Here is a 22,374-nt window from a genome sequence, read left to right as displayed (position 1 = left end):
TATAAGATATCAAGCATTTGGTGCTCTTTATCTTGCACTTCCTACAGCGGAACGTAGCTACCCCAGCTACCCTACATTGCAACTCCTGGAACATCCAGAAGTCATCTGGAGCTGAAGGAGAAGTCAAAGACACTACAGCATCCAGGGAAGAAGAACGGGGAAGCATTCTGGTTCTAGTGGTACTGTTGGAGTCGGACTCAGCAGTGCTTCATCCAATGGTGGTTCCTAGCACCTTCTGGATGGAAGCTGGAGGGAGGAGACAGAGCAAGAAGTTTCCAATGGTGGGAATTGTGGCCATGAACCCCGGTACGGCCATCTCGTGATGGGTTTGTCATATGGTGATGGGGACTCCACAGGGCAGCGTACCAAGGGGCAGGGCAAGGACCCTGATACTGGGTAAATATGGTAGGTAGTGCCATGGAGCCGATGGCACCTTGAAGTACTCACACTGGTGGTATGGGAGGGGTGGGCCTCCGTCTCAGTCTGAATAGTGCAAATCCAAAACATTGGAGGCTGGTTCAAATGGCGGTGCCATTGGAATTGAAGGAATCGTGGATGACTCTGCAATAAAGATGGGGACATGTCCCAAAGGAGGCAAGTCCATCACAGGAAAATGCATGTCCATGGAGGTGACAGCATCAGAACATGAGGAGACCTCTTCTCATCTAGAACAAACAGCTCATTGGGCTCAGGGGCTGACACAAGCCTCCCAGGGACAGTGGCATGCACTCTTCAGCCAGCACTGGAGCTGGAGCCAAAATGGAGGATTGTTGCAGAGCCAAAGGTTCTCTGGACCTCGGTGGTGCTGATCTGGAAAAAATACGGGATTCAGAGGATTCAGGAAGTGGCTCATCTGCATAGCATTTGGGAGCACAAAGACATCATCAGCATGATGCACATGGAGATGTCAGACAACAGATAACTACAGCAGCATCAGAGGAGGAAGGATAACCAGCTGCTCTATAGGGAACAGACTGGCTGCTGGCCACCTCACGCAGTAGACAGTGTTCCTCGCCCAGGTCTCCCATCCATTGAGGTTAAGCTGTACTGGCAATAGAAGGAGAGAAGCAGACCCCAGTAGCTGAAGAGGAGAAACAGCCTGCCGCCAAGCTGGAAGGCTCATGGCCACTTCCAGAGATGAACAGTGCCTGCCAATAGTGAGGGGGCAGAATGAAGGCAGCCAGCTTCAGCAGTGTTACTGAGCATGCTCAGTCTGTGTGAGCATGCTCAGTACAAGCCAAGCAACAAATCTTGGGGGGCACATGGCCCCGCAAACTCCCCCACATGTTGCCTTTGACCACTGCACCCCTGAGGAGGGGACGTAGGGTGCTAGCAGTCAGGGACTCTCTCTAAAGGGGATGGAGGCATCCATCTGTTGACTTGACCTAATGTCCTGGGCGGTGTGCTACCTGCCTGGAGTCCCCATCTGAGATGTTACAGAGAGGTTGCCAAGGCTCATCTGGCCCTCTGACTACTACTCCATGCTGCTTATTCATGTGAGCACTAATAATACTGCCAGGTATGACCCTCAGCATATCAGCAGTGACTACTGGGCTCTGGGAGAGAAGGTGAAGGAGTCAGAGGCACAGGTTGTGTTCTCATCCATCCTTCCAATTGAGGTTAAAGGCCCATGCAGGAGCATGCACATCCTGGAGATGAATATGTGACTGCACAGATGGTATTGACAGGAAGGCTTTGGCCTCCTCAGCTCTGGGATGCTGCTCCAGCAAGGAGGAGAGATGGAGCACATCTGACCAAGGAGGGGAAGAGCACCATCACTCACTGACTTGCTAATCTAGTGAGGAGGGCTGTAAACTAGGTTCAAAGGAAGCAGGTGACAAAAGCCCACAAGTAGGTATAAAAAAACTACAGTAGGGTAATAGGAGCAAGAAAGGGAAAACAATGGGAGAATCTGTTCAACATCTTAGATGTCTATAAGCAAGGGAGGTTTAGGATGGAGATTAGGAAAAACTTTTTCACTAGGAGGGTGGTGAAGCACTGGAATGGGTTACCTAGGGAGGTGGTGGAATCTCCTTCCTTAGAGGTTTTTAAGGCCAGGCTTGACAAAGCCCTGGCTGGGATGATTTAGTTGGGGATTGGTCCTGCTTTGAGCAGGGGGTTGGACTAGATGATCTCCTGAGGTCCCTTCCAACCCTGATATTCTATGATTCTATGAAATGCAAGAAGTATGGGGAATAAACAGGACGAACTGGAACTATGAGTCCATAAGCTAAATTATGACTTAACCGGCATCACAGAGCCTTGGTGGGATAAATCATAGAATCATAGAATATCAGGGTTGGAAGGGACCTCAGGAGGTCATCTAGTCCAACCCCCTGCTCAAAGCAGGACCAATCCTGCTTGACTGGAATTTTGGTATAGAAGGATATAGCTTGTTCAGGAAGGATAGGCGGTGGCAGGGTCCGGATGTTGCATTATGAATTAAGAATATATACATTTGTTCTGCGGTATAGAAGGAGGCCAGAAGCAGACTAGTTGAAAGATTCTGGATGAAGATAAATGGAGGCAATGTCATGACTGGGGTCTAGTATAGACCACTAAATAAGTAGGAGGAGGCGGACGCGGTCTTTCTTTCTTTCTTTCTTTCTTTCTTTCTTTCTTTCTTTCTTTCTTATGTGTGAGTCTATCGATCGATCGATCGATCGATAGATAGATATCACTAGACCTGGTAGTAATGGGGGACTTTAGCTAGCCATACATCTGTTGGAAAAGTAATATGGCAAAACATGAAATGTCCAATAAGTTCACCTTAATAAGTTATCTTGTTTCACTCATATCCTGGGATCAACACAGCCACATCACCACTAGCAAACAATAAGTTCCTGGACTGTATTGGGGACAGCTTTATGATTCGGAAAGTGCAGGAAGTAACCAGGGGGTCAGATCATTTAGACTTGATTCTGACTAATGGGGAAGAATTGATTGTGAATCTGAAATTTGATGACAATTTGGGTGAAAGTCATCATGAAATGATGAAGTTCATGGTTCTAAGGAAAGGAAGGAGTGAGAGCAGGAGAATAATGATGATGCACTTAAAATAACAGACTTTAACAAACTCGGAGAACTCGTAGGTAAGGTTCCACAGGAAGAAAATCTAAAGGAAAAAGAAGTTCAGGAGAGCGGGCAGTTACTGAAAGAGACAATATTAGAGGCATAACAGCAAATAGTCACAATGAGAAGGAAAGATAGCAAGAACAGTAAGAGGCCAATATGGCTCTATTGGGGGCTCTTTAATGACCTGAAAATCAAAAAAGAATCCTACGAAAAGTGGAAACATGGACAAGCAGCTAAGGATGTGTACAAAAGAATAGCACAAGCAGGTAGAGACAAAATCAGAAAGGCTACAGCACAAAATGAATTACACCTAGCAAGGGACATAAAAGGCAATAAGAAGAGGGTCTACATTAAAAGCAAGAGAAAGAAATTGTAGGTCCTCTATTTAGCCGAGAAGGAGAGCTAATAACTGATGATATCAAAATGTCTGAGATGTCTGTAGTCAGTCACAAGGAGCTGTCACATACACACTGTTCTCTCATCCTAAAGGGGAAACAGAGAAGGGAGTGAGTGTGGTGAGCAGCATCCCCAGGTGGGTGCTCATCAGTGTTCTTGACACCCTGTTCCATATCTGAGGACACAGGAAGCCTACAAAGAGGCTCCATATTTTTTAAATAGGCAGTTTTATGTACAGCCCTGGAGAGGAGACAGGAGGAGTAGGAGTGAGCAAGGTAGTGGGGTTTAGGAATATTTGATGTTCCCTAAGCAGTGATAATTTCTCCTAGGGAAAATCCAAGCACAACTCTTTCTTTGGTTCTTCTGCACTGGCAGTGGGGCCATTATGATAGGAATCCCTGGAATAAGTGCTCTCACTGAGGGGAGGACATAGCCCTAAGTACACAGAATCCACGGAAATCACAAGGAACCTCTTTCTGCTTCAAAATGACAAGGAAACACACTATACCAGAGGTTCTCAAACTGTGGTCCGTTGATTACTCCATTCAGGTGATCCACAGATAGTTCCCTCTAAGGTGCATGCCTGAGCAGCCACACATGAGAGAATGAAGACCCACCCACCTAATTAGTGGAGCCATGCAGGCGTGGCTCCACTAATTAGGTGCCTGGACCCTGGAGAAGATACACATATAAGGTGAGGTGGTGGCCTTGGGGGGAATAGGAGTAAGCTGCCAGCAAGCTGCCAGCAAGAGATGGCCCCCCTTCCCAGCCCCAGCTTGGGGGCTGCTGCAGCAGGAGAGAGAGGGCACATCCATCACATTAGAAAGGTAAGACTACTGATATTAAAATGCGTTGTGTGCTTTTATTTGTAGAACAAAGAAACATTAATTATTATTACATTTTTTATATAGTGCTTTTATCCAAAGCGCTTTATAATAGCTAATGGTACAAACATTTGGAAAGACCATTAAGTGGTCCACCGAGACCCTTGGCAATGTTCAAGTGGTTCATGAAGAAAAGAGTTTGAGAATCACTGCACTACACACAACACACTGATCTCCAACAGTATAATGCAAAATTGCAATCAAGAGTGCCAGAATCTATGTAGAAGTGGTGGGGTCAGGGCCAAACTGCCCCCTCCTTCTCTGCACCTGGCTGCGAGCCAGCTGATCTTTCTTCTGGCACTACAGCAGCCCTGGTGCAATTGCAACCCCAGCAAATATTGAGGATTAATATGATGTTTCTCCATAACTTCCCCTCTGACATGTGAGGACATACAGGGAGCAGTGATGTTTGCACTGGGGGAAGGAGAGATGATTGGGAAGTGCCCTTCCAAACTCCAGTATAACTCCGTACCCTAGGAGGCACTCAAATATAAACAACAGCATTTTACAAATGAAGTAACCAAGAGGTGCACAACATCATTTTGAGATGAGCTGGGACTAGAACTTACATCTTTGACGTGGAAAACCTCAGCCTCATTTACTCAAAAGGAAACTGCTATACCTATATGCTTGACTATGATGTCTGTAACCACTGGTCTAGCAACTAACATATGCTGTATTCTAAGCCAGGACTTGAACTCAGCTGTCCTGGCTCTCTGTAACGCTGCTCTAAACACCAGAGCAATCCCCTCCCCTGAAAGTCAGGAATCCTGATTCTCAGTAGTCTTCTATCTAGCAAATAGTTGAGCCATGCTGTGGAAAGAAATGTGTGTCATGTTCTCCCTTTAGTGGCTGCTCCATAGTGAGGATGACAAGATGCCAGGTTCAAACATTGCCTGGGTGGGTCTCTTATGGTTCCACATAGCAAACTGTGGCTTCAATATCTTAGGAAAAAATTATGAAAGGCAGATATCTTTACTAGACATAGTGATGATCTTTAATGAGGGCTTACATTGTTATTGGTGGTGGTGTTGTCGTAGTGCCTAGGAGCCCCACTCATAGACCATTATCCGTTGTGCTAGGTGCTGTACATAACTATTGCTATTTCATAGGTATATTAAGGTAGCACTCCAGAGCCGCAGCCGTGGTGCAGAACCACATTATGCTAGGCACTTTACAAACACAGAACAAAAGATGATCTCTGGCCCACACAGCTTACATCCTGTCATGTTGATTTAGTCCCGTTGTCAGTTATGGGAAATGGTGGCCATTTTGAGAAACGGAACATTGAGATTATAGTGGGAAAGATGGCAGAAGGAATCATTAATAACTCATCTTTGCAACCTAATTTCTTCAGGTGTACATTTGAAGGGGGCTGTCAGTGAATTTTAACTATATGGAAAATATGATGGATAAGAACCCAGTTATTAGTTAGTTACGGGTTACAAAAAAATAAAAGTCAGACACTGGAAATTTCCTAAATATCTCATTTTAAAACTAATCTAACTCATTAGCTAAGAAAAAGGTAGCTGAAAATCCCTAAAAAATTTGATCTTTGCTCACATATTTTGTGCTTCAAGTTTGGAAAGATATATTGTATTCTGCAGACAAATCAAATCCCTACTTCAATTGAAAAATGGAACTCAACCTTCAAATATCATCTTCATGTGCTTCATGTGTTGCTTTTGCTTCATGTGTGTTTGTGTGTATCTGTGAGAACCACAAAAATTCACTCCCCATGGCCAGGAGGAAGTCAGGGACAAGCATCCATGAATACATGAAGGAATTAGACTAGACCAGGGATCAGCAACCTTTCAGAAGTGGTGTGCCGAGTCTTCATTTATTCACTCTAATTTAAGGTTTTGTGAAGGTCTCTTTCTATAAGTCTATATTATATAACTAAACTATTGTTATATGTAAAGAAAACAAGGTTTTCAAAATGTTTAAGAAGCTTCATTTAAAATTAAATTAAAATGCTGACCTTACGCTGCCAGCCTGTTCAGCTCACTGCCAGCCTGGGGTTTTGTTCACCTAGGCCGGCAGTGGGCTGAATGGGGCCTGCGGCTGGGACGCTGGCTGGCAAGGGGCTGGCAGCCGGGACCCCAGACCTGGGGTGGGGGGTTCAGGGGTCAGGGCAGAGGGCTGAGTGTGTGTGTGGGAGGTCAGGGCAGAAAGCTGTGCATGTGGGGGTGGTTCAGGGGTCAGGACAGAGGGCTGGGGCTGTGGGGGGTGTAGGGCAGAAGGCTGTGTGGGAGGGGGTTCAAGGGTCAGGGCAGAGGGATGGGTGCTGTGGGGATGCAGAGCAGAAGGCTGGGTGTGTGTGGAGGTCCAAGGGTCAAGGTAGAGGGATGGGGTGCTCGAACTCGTGGGAATGCTCCCAGCCCCCTCCCCTGAGCGGCTCATGGCAGGGGGCTGGAAGGATTATGCCCTGTTCCACCCCCTTCCCCAAGGCCCTGTCCCTTCCTCTTCTCTGCCTCCTCTACGGAGCAGCAAGCACACTGCCACTCTTTCCCCTCCCCCTCACAAGGGCCATCAGCTGATCGGTGCAGGGAAGGAGAGGAGGAAGGGCAGGAAAGCAGCATGCTGCGGGTAGAAGTGGGGGAGGGGGAAAGCTTGGCTGCCGCAGGACCAAGCTTCTGCCTCCTACCCCGGAGGGGAGAGCGGTGGGCGGGGGAGCTGAATGGGGCTGGGGGCCAGGACCGCGGCAGGCAGCAGCGTGCCACTCAAAATCGGCTGGACTAGACTAAGATTAATTCTGCATTAAAATGGTGGGTTCCACGGTGAAATATACAAGATCCTAATCATAATATAAGCATAATATAAGCTTATTGTCTCCAAATGTAAACCAATAATTAAACACAAAAATAGCAAAGTCTCCATGTTTTGTGTGGCACATTAAGGCTAAATTCTGTGCATGGATTCTAATATTGTGATACTTCCCCCCAGTCCCCACACCTCCCAGTACTATACAATCAGTACGGCAGCCCTTGTGTTGTTTGTTGTTTCCTCATTTGCATATTGTATGATGCCTCCACATTTTCAGTTTTCAGTGCACCACATACTTTTGTATTCAAAATCCCAAATTGCAGAGGTGCATTTAGATGTCCTGGAAAGTGGGGGATGGGGTGAAGCTAGAGGTTCTAACACCTGGATAGGGAAAGACTGGAGTACTTTGCACCCAGGAAGATACAGGAAGTTGATTTGGGCTTTGGCTCTCCGGATGCAACTGAGGCTTTTAGAACTGGGAAGCACAATGCAGGGGACAGCATAACTTGGGAAAAAATTGCGCTGTAATAATCAGTAACTGCACAGTGGACTTGCTCTCTGATTGGCTGAGACAGTTCCAGTATATGCTTGCTGCCTGCTGTGATACAGACTCACTCTTAGGTCTGGGTGGACTAGTCTCTCGTGTGCTTGTCATACTGTAAAGGTTTGACATCTACCTTCCATTCCTGGCACAACTGTTCAGGCTGGGGTTTGCTTAAGCGGTGGGCTGTCTAAATTATTTCAGATAAAGCGAAGTAGCTCTTTCTGCTACGTCAGTAAAGAAACTATGTGTTCACCTTGGACTGCTCAGTCATCAATAGGCCTGAGGTGCCCCTTTTATGATGCAAAAAAGCAGAATGAAAAGCAAGCATGCATTTTGTGACGTTCTAATCAGTTGTGGGTTTTTTTTACAGAATTACTCAGATAAGTAGTGATCCTGAACCTTTACTCATGTGAGGAACCCACTGAGGTTATCAGGTAAGTAAATGCTGCTTAGTCCATGATTAGTGGAGTCCAAGGTGAAATTCCTTCAAATGACCCCAGTTTTGTTACCCCACTCTCACCAACCTGCTATCTGAGCACCTAGAACTTGTTCCATTAGGACATAATGGGGAAAAGGGAGCTGGTGCCACTTTACATCAAAGACACTTTTACCTGTTACAGAGGCACAGACAATTCAGAATCACAGGACCTCAAACACTTATAGATTAAAGTTCAAACTAGTAAAACTAAAGATGAGGTAACAGTGGACATTTGTTACAGACAACCAGCTATCACTAGGGGGCAGGATGAACTGCTCTGTAGACATCTGTCCATAATGTATCAGAATAAAAACTGTATTATCATGGGTGACTTCAACCTGGGGGACATTTGCTGGACATCCCATGCAGCCAGTAACAAAACTTCCTTGAAGAGTTTCTGAAAATAATAGATAATCATTTCTTAACACAAAGTCCTGCACTCAACATGGAGTAACTCAATACTGGACCTCAATCTACTGGACAAGGAAGAGTTAATCACTGATCTAAACATTAGGGATTGCCTATGTATCAGTGGCTATGATCTGGTTACATTTACTTTGTGCAACAAAATATGGCACCATTCTTCCAAAGCTTAAAGCAGTTGTCAGCATAATTTACTGGAACACAAATTTAAGGTGAGAAGTGTTAACAAAAACTGGGGATTGTGCAAGGACATCTTAATGGATGGCTAAAAAACTAAAAAAAGTTATGTTGGACATGAAGCCATCCCAGTTAAAAGAATATGAGGAAGCAGTGATAAAGCATAAAAATAATCAATATATAAAGAATGGGAAAAAGGGAAAGTAAATGGCAATGACTATAAGTAGATTAAAAAATGTAGATGACTGATAAAGGAATGCACAGGAATCAATGTACTATCAGTGGCTAATAGGATTAAAGATAATAAGAAGACATTTTAAAAACATATTACAAACAAACAAAAGAGCTCTATGTCAGGTATAGGTTTATTGCCAGAAACAGATGGTAAAATTGTGAATAATGATGCATAAAAGGCAGAAATGTTCAATAGATATTCCTTTTCTGTATTTGGAACAAAAGAGAGGTGGGGTATATCTATCCCGTATGATGTGGATGGAACAAAAAATTTATCATCTGTAATGAAGCAGGATGTGAGGCAGCATCTGCTAAAATTAAACATTCTGAAATCAACAGGCCGATATAACTTACACCCAGGAGTCTTAAAAGAACTAACTGAGGAGTTTTCTAAACTACAAACTGGGGAAATTCCAAAGGAGTGGAGCACTGCCAATGTAGCAAGGAACAATATACCAGTTAGCCTTATATTGATCCCGAGTAAAATAATGGAATGGTTAATTTGGGACTTTACCAACATAGCTAAAACTATCATTACTGCCAATTGACACAGTTTCTGGAAGGTAGGTCTTGCTAAGGATTACAGATCTGGTTGATAAAGCCAACAGTGCTGATAGGAGGACTTTAGGAGTCATCGTAGATAATCCCTCAGCATGCGCTCCCAGTGCAATGTTAAATATTGGAGCTAAATTGGCAGTCCTCCAGTCTGTTGGAGTTTCCCCAGTCTTCCAAGATAAAAGGTAAAAAAGGGCTCATGTGATCCTTGGATGTATAAAAATGGGAATATCAAGTTAAAGTAGGGCAGCGATCTTACTCCTGCATGGGTAAGACCACTACAGTAGAACCTCAGAGTTACGAACACCAGAGTTCGAACTGACCAGTCAACCACCCACTTCGTTTGGAACCAGAAGTACACTATCAGACAACAGCAGAGACCAAAAAAAAAGCAAATACAACTCAGTACTGTGTTAAATGTAAACTACTAAATAAATAAAGGAAAAGTTTAATGATAGATTTGACAAGGTAAGGAAACTGTTTCTGTTCTTGTTTCATTTAAATTAAGATGGCTAAAAGCAGCATTTCTGTTCTGCATAGTAAAGTTTCAAAGCTGTAATAAGTCAATGTTCAGCTGCAAACTTTTGAAGAACAATCATGACCATTTGTTCAGAGTTACGAACATTGCAGAGTTACGAACAACCTCCATTCCCGAGGTGCCCGTAACTCTGAGGTTCTACTGTACTAAAATACCGTGTCCAGTTCTGGTGTCCATGCTTCAAGAAGGATGTGGAAATACTGGAGAGAGTTCTAAGGAGCAGCCAACAAATGATCCAGGGACTGGAAAAGAAACCTTGAGATGTGAGGCTTAAGGAACTCAACCTATTTAGCTTATCTAAGAGGAGTTCCAGAGGTGAAGTGGTCATTGTGTATAGAAATTTACACACGGAAAAGAGATTTGACAGCCTTGCTGTCAAAGGTTCAATTTACCTGCAGTGACGATAGTTAAATATTGGAACAGTTTACTGGGGAGGTGATAGAATCTCTAAAATATATGCTGTAAGACAATCTCTAAAATATATGCTTGTAAGACAAGTTCTGCAGCCTGTAGAGGGAATCAGGTCGGATAGTAGTGGTGGTCCTTTCTGGCCTTCACTGCCTTCAACATGCTCATAATGCTTGCAGCTCTGGATTAATACAGTGACTACAACCAAACCTCAGACTTCAGAGTTTCAACTCATCACCTGCAGGGGTCAGGAAGGATTTTTAGACCTTTTTTGTGTGGGTTAGAAGCAGAGGTGCAGCTGCCAATAACTTCCTTCTTGGATCAGTTGAAGTGGAAGGATCTGACCAGCTCATTGTGCTTCTGACCACCCTCACCAGGTCTCTAAGGTGAGTCAGCAGCACCTCAAATGCTGCAGAAAGATCCAACGGTCATAGCATGTCTCTTTGCTTCTTTCTACTAACATGGCAAGTGCTGTCTCTTACTGTGAAGGTCAGGTGTTAAAGATGGATCCTACACATCTTCACAGTCACCCTTCTCAAGAATAGGAGGTGAGTAGCTGAGTAGAAGTTGACAGTTAGTTAAAATCAATGTTTTTGCAAGCACTAGACAGATTAGAGGACTGGGCCAAAAGAAATCTGATGAGGAACAAGGTCAAGTGCAGAGTCCTGCACTTAGGACAGAAGAATCCCATGCACTGCTACAGACTAGGGACCAAGTGGCTAAGCAGCAGTTCTGCAGAAAAGGACCTAGGGGTTACAGTGGATGAGAAGTTGGATATGAGTCAACAACGTGCCCTTGTTGCCAAGAAGGCTAACAGCACCTTGGACTGTATAAGTTGGAGCATTGCCAGCAGATCGAGGGACGTGATCATTCCCCTCTATTCGACATTGGTGAGGCCTCATCTGGAGTACTGTGTCCAGTTTTGGGCCCCACACTATAAGAAGGATGTGGTTGGGGTTCCCCATTGTGCGAAAATATCATGTAGCACCTGCCATGGAGTTTCCACTCATGGTCAATCGCAAAGTGTCTGCTGAGAGAGTCTGTGAGCACATTCTGTTTCCTAGGAAGGTAGGCTGCCAATAGAGTGATTTGATTGCTGATGCACCAGTTCCAGAGATTGCCTGCTTCTGTGCACAGAAAGGCAGACTTTGCTCTCGCTTGTTTGTTGATGTAGAATGAGGTTCTAATGTCTGACATTATGAGGACATGGTGAGAGCAGATGAATGGAAGAAAGAACTTGCATGCCTTTCTTACTGACAGAAATTCCAGGACATTGATGTGCATTCCAGACTCTCAGGATATCCACATCTCTTGTGTTGCGTGGTTGTCTATATGAGTGCCCCAGCTTATTAGGGATGCAGCTAAGTGGAGCACAGGATCAGGTCCAAGAGGTGACTATAGCTGGAATGCTTGGTAATAGTGACCATAATATAGATCATAGGGTTGGAAAGGACCTCAGGAGATCATCTAGTCCAACCCCCTACTCAAAGCAGGACCACTCCCCAGATTTTTACCCCAGTTCCCCAAATGGCCCCCTCAAGGATTGAACTCACAACTCTAGGTTTAACAGGCCACTGCTCAAACCACTGAGCTATCCCTATGGTGGGGAAAACTCTACAGCTTCCCAACACTGTCGCATTTCATTTCAGAAAGGGGACCTACACAAAAAGGAGGAGGTTAGTGAAACAGAAATTAAAAGGTACAGCACCAAAAGTAAAATCTCTGCAAGCTGCATGGAAACTTTTTAAAAACACCATAATAGAGGCTCAACTTAAATGTATACCCCGATTTAAAAAAACATAGAGAACCAAAAAAGAGCCACCGTGGCTAAACAACAAAGTAAAAGACGCAGTGAGAGGCAAAAAGGCATCCTTTAAAAAGTGGAAGATAAATCCTAATGAGAAAAATAGAAAAGAGCATAAACTCTGGCAAATGAAATATAATAATTGTGACAGACCCAAACCAATGGGGTACAGGAGTCTGGTAGAGGGCAAATATACTGGTCATTGGATGAGTAGTTTTCTGTTCCTGGAGTGACCAGAGCAGGGGCTGCACTAGAGTAATCAGGAACCTGCTGGAACCAATTAAGACAGACAGGCTGATTAGATCACTGGCAGCCAATCAAGGCAGGCTAATCAGGGCACCTGGGTTTAAAAAGGAGCTCACTCCAGTCAGGTGAGGGGGAGCCAGAGGAGAGGAATTGTGTGTGTGGAGCTGGGAGCAAGAGGTGTGAGGAGCTGAGAGTGAGAGGGTGTGCTGCTGGAGGACTAAGAAGTACAAGCATTATCAGACACCAGGAGGAAGGTCCTGTGGTGAGGATAAAGGTGTTTGGAGGAGGCCATGGGGAAGTAGCCCAGGGAGCTGTAGTTGTCATGCAGCTGTTACAGGAGGCACTATAAACAGCTGCAATCCACAGGGCCCTGGGCTGAAACCCGGAGTAGAGGGTGGGCCTGGGTTCCAAATCTCCCAACTCCTGATCAGACACAGGAGAAGTTGACTCAGACTGTGGGGAAGATCACTGAGGTGAGCAAATCTGCCAATAAGCGCAGGACCCACCAAGGTAGAGGAGGAACTTTGTCACATAATATAATTAGAAAGACCAAAAGAGAATTTGAAGAACAGCTAGCCAAAGACTCCAAAAGTAATAGCAACAATTTTTTTAAATACATCAGAAGCAGAAAGCCTGCTAAACAACCAGTGGGGCCACTGGATGATCAAGATGCTAAAGGAGCATTCAAAGATGATAAGGCCATTGCAGAGAAAGTAAATTAATTGTTTGCATTGGTCTTCACTGTTGAGGATGTGAGGGAGATTCCCAAACCTGAGCCATTCTTTTTGGATGACAGATCTGAGGAACTGTCCCAAATTGAGGTGTCATTAGAGGAGGTTTTGGAACAAATTGATAAACTAAATAGTAATAAGTCTCCAGGACCTGATGGTATTCACCCAAGAGTTCTGAAGGAACGCAAAAGTGAAATTGCAGAACTACTAACTGTTGTCTGTAACCTATCATTTAAACCAGCTTCTGTACCAGATGACTGGAGGATAGCTAACGTGACACTAATTTTTAAAAAGGGCTCCAGAGGTGATCCTGGCAACTACAGGCCAGTAAGCCTCACTTCAGTACTAGGCAAATTGGTTGAAACTATTGTAAAGAACAAAATTGTCAGATGCATAGAGGAACATAATTTGTTGGGAAACAGTCAACATGGTTTTTGTAAAGGGAAATCATGCCTCACCAATCTATTAGAATTCTTTGAGGGGGTCAACAAGCATGTGGACAAAGGAGATCCAGTGGATATAGTATATTTAGATTTTCAGAAAGCCCAATATGAACAGAAGAATAATGGAACAGACTGCCTAAGGAGGTTGTGGAAGCTCCTTCGCTGGAAGTTTTTAAAAGGAGGCTGGATAGCTGTCTGCCTTGAATGGGTTAAACACAACAAATCCTGCATCTTGGGAGAAGATTAGACTAGATGACTCTTGTGGTCCCTTCTAATTCTATGATTCTATTATTTATGGGGCAAGTTCGATGGCTCTCCAGGAGAGGAAGCAGGTGGCAACTCCCTGATGGAGTGGATGGTCTCTGAAGCGGGGCAGTGTTCCCTAAGTCCCAAATATGCCCAACAGGAGGGATCGACGGGTGGTCATTAAGGCCTCCATGGCATGGGATACCAATGGCTCAGGGTCAGGTGAGGCGATGGCTGCTCCCAGGGTCATGCAGGTCTCCTGGGAAATGGATAAGAGTGGTATGGGAGAGGCAATTCTTCCGATGGTTCCGAATCCCCCAAGGAAGAAAAGGCTACAGTGGCAGAACCATCAGTGCCATCTGAGAGGTGTACTTTGTGTATGGGAGTGGGGGGAGGGATGGAGGCTCTGAACCACAGTCTGGAGTCAGTGGAACACAATGTGTCTGGGCTTTCGTCTCATGCCTAAGCGACTTAGGACATAATAAATCCTCATGGGCAGAGCTGGTGGACGGAACATCTGATCTTTTCGAAGTGGACTCTGAGGAAGACTTTAGACCCATGCTTATGAGAATATTTCTTCCCAACGAGACCCTGCCATGGGTCTGTGGGGGTGGATTCTCTGGCACCAGAGTTCGTCTTCATAGCAGAAGACTCACTCCTTGCTGATTCAGGTCAATGTGCAGGAGGTGGGGGGTTCCCAATCATGGGTCCGACTGGGGTCTCATGGCCATCCCATGAGATATCTGTGGAGACAAAGTGCCCACCCTTCTCAGGTACGGCTAGGGAAGGACTGACAGATACTGCACTGAGTGGCAATGTGAGCTTCTCCCAGGCAGTAGAGGCAGTGTTGATGGTCATCGCTAATGGAGAAGACAGTGGGCAGGGGGCACAGAGTTTGAAGCCCATAGTTCTGGGCATAGTCTGATATCCAAATGCGGAAGCGCGGGGGAGACCCCTGTAATCTACTCTACAACTACTAAAACTATTCAAACTGGTAAAACTACTAATCTACACATTATTTAAGAATTAATAAAACTATTTACAACTGTTTATTTAGAACGACGTCAGAGATGAGGACACTGAAATTTCCAATGCAGCAATGAGAAGGAACTGAAGAGGCAGTTGGTCCAACCCACCCTTTATTGCCTTGGTCGGAAGCACGAGGTGAGCCAGAGCACATATGTGGAGCAATGGACACTACTTTCAAAACTCTCCGACTCCGAGCACATGGTGCACGTGCATAATCCCAGTGGAACACAATAGGAACCATCACTTGAAGAAGAGAGCTAGTTTGCCTTTCTTTTCAGCTGATAGTAATGGTCCAAGTTGCAGAGGGGGAGGTTTAGGTAGAATATTAGGAAAAACTTTTTCACTGGTAGGGTGGTGAAGAACTGGAATGGGTTACCTAGGGAGGTGGTGGAATCTCCTTCCTTAGAGGTTTTTAAGGTCAGGCTTGACAAAGCCCTGGCTGGGATGATTTAGTTGGGTTTGGTCCTGCTTTGAGCAGGGGGTTGGACTAGATGACCTCCTGAGGTCCCTTCCAACCCTGAGATTCTATGATTCTATGAACAAACTCAGGAGTAAGAATAGCAAAGTTGTTACAAAACTCTTCAGTAAGAAAGCATTTCTTGTTCTTGTTCTTTATATATATATATATATATATATATATATATATACACAAATCATTGGCAAGTAATATATGCCCAACTGTGACTGCAATTTCCACCAGGAAAATGCAGGTAGAAAGCTGTGAAATGCAGGGATCTAGGGACTGGTATACAATGAAACGTTAACTTTGTTGAGAAATTGATCACATTTCTTAAGGTAATCACTGATTAACAGTATATAAGGTACTGGCAGTAAATCCATTTTGCCCAGGCAGGGAGATCATGTCATTGCGGTTTCTTATCTGGAATGTTTTACAAACCAAAAATTACAGTTTGCCAACAATCAGACATAAAAACTAATTTAATAAATCAGAAGCAAGTTACTGACTGTCAAGGGCACTTATATTTAAACCACACATTTGCACTTGCTAGATAAAGCAGGGACTATTGGTAGAGCCACTTGAATGACTAAAGTGGAGTCCTCTTGCCTTGGGTACAGTCAGTCATTTGCCTCATGTGTGTGCAGTCAATGTGGCTTTTCATAGTGGTAATAGCGACCATAATGTAATTAAATTTAACATCCTTGTGTGGACTGGGGAATACCACTATAGCATTTAACTTCAGAAAGGGGAACTACAAAAAAATGAGGAAGCTAGTTAAATGGAAATTAAAAGGTACAGTTACAAAAGTGAAATGCCTGCAAGCTGCATGGAAACTTTTTAAAACCACCATAATACCTCAAATTAAAAAAAAACATAGTAAGAGACTAAAAAAAATGCAACCATAGCTATACAATAAAGTAAAGGAAGTGGTCAGAGGCAAAAAGGCATCCTTTAAAAATTGGAAGTAAAATCCTATTGATGAAATTAGAAAGAAGCATAAACTCTAGCAAATCAAGCATAGAAGCATTATTAGGCAGGACAAAAAAGAATCTGGCACCTAGCAAAAGACTTGGAAACTAACAACAAAAAACTTTTTTTTTAGTATGTCAGAAGTGGTAGGTCTGCCAAACAATCAGTACATCCACTGGACGATCGAGGTGCTAAATGAGCACTCAAGGAAGATAAAGTTAAATTAATTCTTTACATCAGTCTTCACTGCAGATGATGTGAGGGAGATTCCCACACCTGAGCCACTCCAGAGGTGATCCTGGCAATTACAGACCAGTGGTTTACTTAACTTCAGTACCAGGCAAAGTGGTTGAAATTATAGTAAAGAGCAGAATTATCTGACACAAAGATGAACACGATTTGTTGAGGAAGAGTCAACATGGCTTTTGTAAAGGTAAATCATCCCTCATCAATCTATTAGAATTCTTTGAAGTGGTCAACAAATATGGGGAAAAGAGTGATGCAGCAGATATAGTGTGCCTGGACTTTCAGAAAGCATTTGACAATGTCCCTCACCAAGACTCTTAAGCAAAGTAAGCAGTCTTTAGGATAAGAAGGAAGGTCCTCTCATGGATCAGTAACTGGTTAAAAAACAGGAAACAAAGGGTATGAATAAATGGTCAGTTCTCAGAATGGAGAGAGGTAAATAGCGGTTCCCCCATGGATCTGTACTGATACCAGTGCTATTTAAATGTATTCAGAAATGATCTGGAAAGAGGGGTAAATACTGAAGTGGCAAAATTTGTAGATAACACAAAATTACCCAAGGTAAGTCAGTCCAAAGCAGACTGAGAAGAGTTACAATCACAAAGCTGGGTGACTGGGCAACAAAATGGCAGATGAAATTCAATGTTGATAAATGCAAATGAATGTGCATTGGAAAATATAATCTCAACTAAATATACAAAATGATCTAAATTAGTTGTTACTATTCAGGAAAAAGATCTTTGAGTCATTGTGGATAGTTCTCTGAAAACATCCACTCAGTATGCAGTGGCGGTCAAAAAATCTAACAGAATGTTAGGAAAGGGATAGATAATAAGACAGTAATATCTTAATGCCACTTTATAAACCCACATCTTGAATACTGTGGGCAGTTCTGGTTGCCCCATCTCAAAAAAGGATATATTAAAAGTATAAAAGGTACAGAGAAGGGCAACAAAAATTAAGGGCATGGAACAACTTCCATATGAGCAGAGATTAAAAAACTAAGGAGGGATCTGATAAAGGTCTATAAAATCATGACTGGTGTGGAGAAAGTGAATAAGGAAGTGTTATTTACTCCTTCACACAACACAAGAACCAGGGGTCACCCAGTGAAGTTAATAGGCAGCAGGTTTAAAAAAAACAAAAGGAAGTACTTCTTCATACAGTGCACAGTCACCCTGTGGAATTCATTGGGATGTTGTGAAGGGCAAAACCATAACCAGGTTCAAAAAAAATTAGATAAATTCATGGAGGATGGGTCCATCAGTGGCTATTAGACAAGATGGCCAGGGATGCAACCCTATGTTCTGGTGTCCCTAGCCTCTCACTACCAGAAGTTGGGAGGGGATGACAGGGATGGATCAAATGATTATTGCCCTGTTCATTCTTTCTGATGTATCTGGAATTGGCCACTGTCAGAAGACAGGATCCTGTACTAGATGGACCATTGGTAAGGATATGTTTTAGTCATGGGTATTTTTAGTAAAAATCATGGACAGGGCACAGGCAGGACACAAAAATTTACGGCCTGTGACCTGTCCATGACTTGTACTATATACCCCAACTAAAACTTGAGTGGTCTGGGGCAGGGGGCAGCCCAGGGTCACTAAAGGTGCTCTGGGGGACGGAGCCAGGGGCGCTGCGGGTGCTCTGAGGGAGGGGGCTGGGGATACTGTGAGTGCTCGGGAGGGTGGGCAGTGGCATGAGGGTGCTGCTGGGGGGGAGTAGGCGGGGATGACATGCTCCCTACCAGGCTCTGCACGGCTCCCCAGAAGCGGCGACATGATGTCCCTCATCTCCTAGGCAGAGGTGCGGCCAGGGGGTTCCACACACTGCCCCCACCCCAAGCACCAGCTCTGCAGCTGGGAACCATGGCCAATGGAGCTGTGGGGGTGGTGCCTGCGGGCAGAGGCAGTGTGCAGAGCTGCCTGGCCGTGCCTATGCCTAGCAGACGAGAGGTATATTGCTGCTTCCGGGGAGCCTTTCCCCCTTCCCCCACCAAGGTAAGCACTGCCCAGAGCCCTCACCACCACCTGCACCCCAACTCACCCCTGAGCCCTCTCCTACACCCAAACTCCTGCTGCTGCTGGGGGGTGGGGGGCAGTGGCCGGAGACTGCTCCTGAAGCGGCTGGCCCAGGGGCTGCCCAAGCTGCTCAGGCTGCCCCTGGGCCAGCTGCACCAGTTGCTGCAGAATCCATGACTTCCGTGACCTCCATGACAGACTCGCAGCCTTAACCATTGGTCTGACCCAGTATGGCCATTTTATGTTCTTAAACTATTTCTATAAATTTTAGACAAAGATTTATAATTATTCTTTTTGAAAAATCTCAATTGCCAAGCTCATCTAGACTCCTCATCACTCTAACACAATGGTTTTCAAACTTTTTAGACTGAGTACTTCCTTACAAATAATGTAGTATACCTCATACCCCATCTGAGATAGGCAGAGGTGACGTGCCACCCCAGATTTCTGCCTTCCATTTAGCAACAGCTTCAAGAGGTTTTCAAATTGTGGGGTGTGGGGACCCAGAGGAACATTCAGGGGGTGAGCAGGGATGCCACAGGGATCAGGGAGGGAGTGCCACCTTAACCCCCGACTCACCTCAGTGGGGCACCCAGCCTGTCTGGAATGGGTGGAGGGGGTGTGCAACAAAAATTGTAACTGAAAGGAGACTCAGCTCAAAAACTGAGCCGCCTCACATCGCTGCTCACCCCACTGAACATTCCGCCAACATCCCTGGGAAGTGCACCCCCCAGTTTGAAAATCTTGCTATGAAATAAAATGTGTTGTCCACCATTACAAGATTTTTCTCATGTACCCCTCTGACGAGAGCTCGTGTACCCCTAGGATTATGTGTACCCCGTTTGAAAACCACTATCTAACATATGCTCCTTAAAACACATCCAACCTGAGACTTCGCTAATCTGCTGCCCTTCGGGCTTTGGGTTCAGAAGCCTACAGTGTAAGAGCAAAGCAGTGAGATGTCCCTGTTATCTCAAATGCTAAACAAAGCAATGGGGCTGGGACTGGTCTGAACCAGGGCTTTACCAGGTTGTCCAGTTCGGGGTCATCACTGAAGAATGGTTTGTGTTCCTGCTCCTGCTGGTGTACAAAGTTCTCAATGTCCACGTCAAAGCTGGCAGAGGTGATGCACTCGGAGCCCTGTGTTGCCTGCTCACACTTCTCAAACAGCAGCGTCAGGAGTGGGAAAAGAGGATGCCTGGAGAGACAGGAAATCACAACATTCTTTCTGTAAAGCCATCTTCCTATGTATTTAACTGATTTCAGCTTTCTGCACCAGAGTGTGGGCGAGTATTACATTCACTCACCAGCTAAATAAAGGCATTCTCTTTTCCAGTCTCATTCTCATCTTGTTTTCTAACCTTTAATTTACACTTGCCTCTGGGAGGTAGGGGATTTCTTATGTTGCTAAAATGTCAAAATGGCAGCCAGACAAACAGGTAAATCTCCCAAACGTATCTGTAGGCACCCTATTCTGATCAGTTCTATAAAGCAAATTCCACTGGCTGTAATGTCACAGGGTCAGTTACCAACATTACTACAGGGGTTGGGGTCCAATTCTGATTGGACTGAAGTTGGTCAGATGGTGCCATAACTTATAGTTGTTTTGAAGAGGTTTTGAGCAGCTGGATTTGGATGCTATAGAAACTTTTATAGCAGTGGCAGTTATATTTCCTGTTCCTATAGGCTGTGCTATCTCCCCTTGGGCCCTTTAGAGGGGGGTGAACACCATCTACAATGCTTCGTTCACATAGGAAGTTCTTCGTGGCCTAGAACTCGCGCATGATTTGATGTTGGTTCTGCCCACAGTAGCACTAATAATAGTAATAGTGCACAGCAGTCCTGTGGATCACGGCATATAGGGAGCCAGCAGGGCACAAAGAGGCAGCACATAGGGTCATATCAGTTGCATACCTATGAAAGGATCCAGTGAGAAGGATCCCAATGGCTGTACTCACCTTGATGGGGTCAGAGGGAGCCTTGGTCCTCTGGGTTGGACTCTTTAAATCATTGCTTGTGTGATGGCCATGGGGGCAAACTTTCTTTCAGGTCTGTGCCTCAGTGAGTCTGAGGTTGGTCAAAAACTGAAAAAAAAGTCTTGGGACCCATGATAATTGAATCCATATGTGCTGGACTTTATTTGGACATAATTCAAAATTTCAACTAAAATAAAATGATCCAAACATTGAATTTGGACCATTTCCCCCAGCTCGGCCAGTGAGGCTGCAAAAGATCCGCCGAGGCGAACAGACCTTACCCGAAGGGTCAAAGCCTCAGCCTCAGTTGCCTGAACCTCCTTTCCATGAGTTGCCTCATAATGTACCAGCCCAGCATGGTTAGGCACTGCATTGCCACCTCCCACAATGATGTTTCTCCACCCCTGTGTTCCTCAGTCTCCCAAGCCCTGATTCTGTGTTGTCTTGTATGTGTTTGTTTTGTCTTAGTTCGACTCTCAGTTCTCCAGGGCACAGAACGTGTCTCTTGTGTTTGGAAAGTGCCGTGTAATTTACAACCCTCCATCAATGGTTTGTAGTAACAAATGTACCACTCCACTACTATTCCACGACCTGCTGCCCTGTGGGCATTCAACATCCTGCTTTGTGGTTTCTGCAAGTTTGCTACCCTTGCTCTTTGGATGGCTGACAATGTCTTCATAGATGGTCACCCAACAGGTTGCAGATGGCGCCAACAGCTTGTCCATTTTGAGCTGAAAGTGCCTGGGCACCAAAGACAAAATTGTCAAAAGTAGCCTTGGACTTTGGGTGCTTCACATTGTTGGCGCCCAGTATGAGACATCCAAAACACTGCAATGTCCTAAATCAGGGGCTGTTTATAGGTAATTTCAGCCCAACTGACTGGAATGTGCTTCCTGTTTTAATAACTGAATACCTATAAACCTACATTGTATTCTTCTGAATGTGTCTAGCTATGAAATAAGAGATAGTCTTCCAAAATGCACCACATCGCCCCCCAATCCACACCACAACTGGATAGGTCAGCCCTTTTTAAGTACAACAGAGAACAAAACCACCTTTTCAAACCACTCAATCGTTTTCTTACCCTGAACCCCTTAGCTGTGGTCAAGATTACCCCTTAGCAAAAGCAGGGGAGGGTGAGAGGTCACCTCGATACACTCTGAACCTTACAGTATCTTTCCCACAAGGGAGTGGATACCTCAGTCATGGGCTCATTGTAACATTTTGGAATGTTCTCTTTTCTTGATCTTTTAAGGGTATTTGAACCTTTGAAAATAATAAAATAAAATAATAATAATAATAAATTAATAATACCAGCAAACAATAACAAGGAGCAAAATAGTCAAGTAAAAAACCTGCCAAACTCATCACACTTTGGACCACCTCTGCTATCAAGTTATTTATTATATAGACTCGTCTGGTGCAGGTGATGATCCACAAGAACCCATTCATCTGAGTCCCTCTAGCTCCCCAGCCTAATCTTAATTCCCTTGCCTCTTGCCTCTCAGTATTTAGCAGCCTCTACCCTGGAAGGATTCCCACCACCTCTATCCTTCCTGTATCTCGCAAATAACAGTGACTTCAGTGAACTCAAAGTGTTCAAGTGATCTTCTCAGAGATCTTTCCTGTCACATGAGCAAAGGAAGACAGAAGGCAGAAGATTCTGGAAGTGAACCGCTGGTTAGGTAAGCAGCAGCGGGTTATGGATTTCTGGAACAATGG

At 44.7% G+C, this 22,374-nt stretch overlaps 1 protein-coding gene across 6 annotated transcripts in view; it reads right to left on the bottom strand.

The window, feature by feature from the left end:
* Positions 1-22,374, bottom strand: part of PKNOX2 (PBX/knotted 1 homeobox 2) — a 651,385-nt gene that overhangs the window by 159,526 nt on the left and 469,485 nt on the right. For all 6 annotated transcript variants that reach the window (XM_044997252.1, XM_044997249.1, XM_044997251.1 and 3 more), the window contains one exon: positions 19,703-19,874. In XM_044997252.1, coding sequence (XP_044853187.1) covers positions 19,703-19,874 — 172 coding nt within the window. The remainder of the gene's footprint in view (positions 1-19,702; positions 19,875-22,374) is intronic.

Source organism: Mauremys mutica, chromosome 22 (genome assembly GCF_020497125.1).
Source record: "Mauremys mutica isolate MM-2020 ecotype Southern chromosome 22, ASM2049712v1, whole genome shotgun sequence".
In the NCBI taxonomy this organism is placed as follows: Eukaryota; Metazoa; Chordata; order Testudines; family Geoemydidae; genus Mauremys; species Mauremys mutica.
This window is presented reverse-complemented; position numbering and strand designations above follow the sequence as displayed.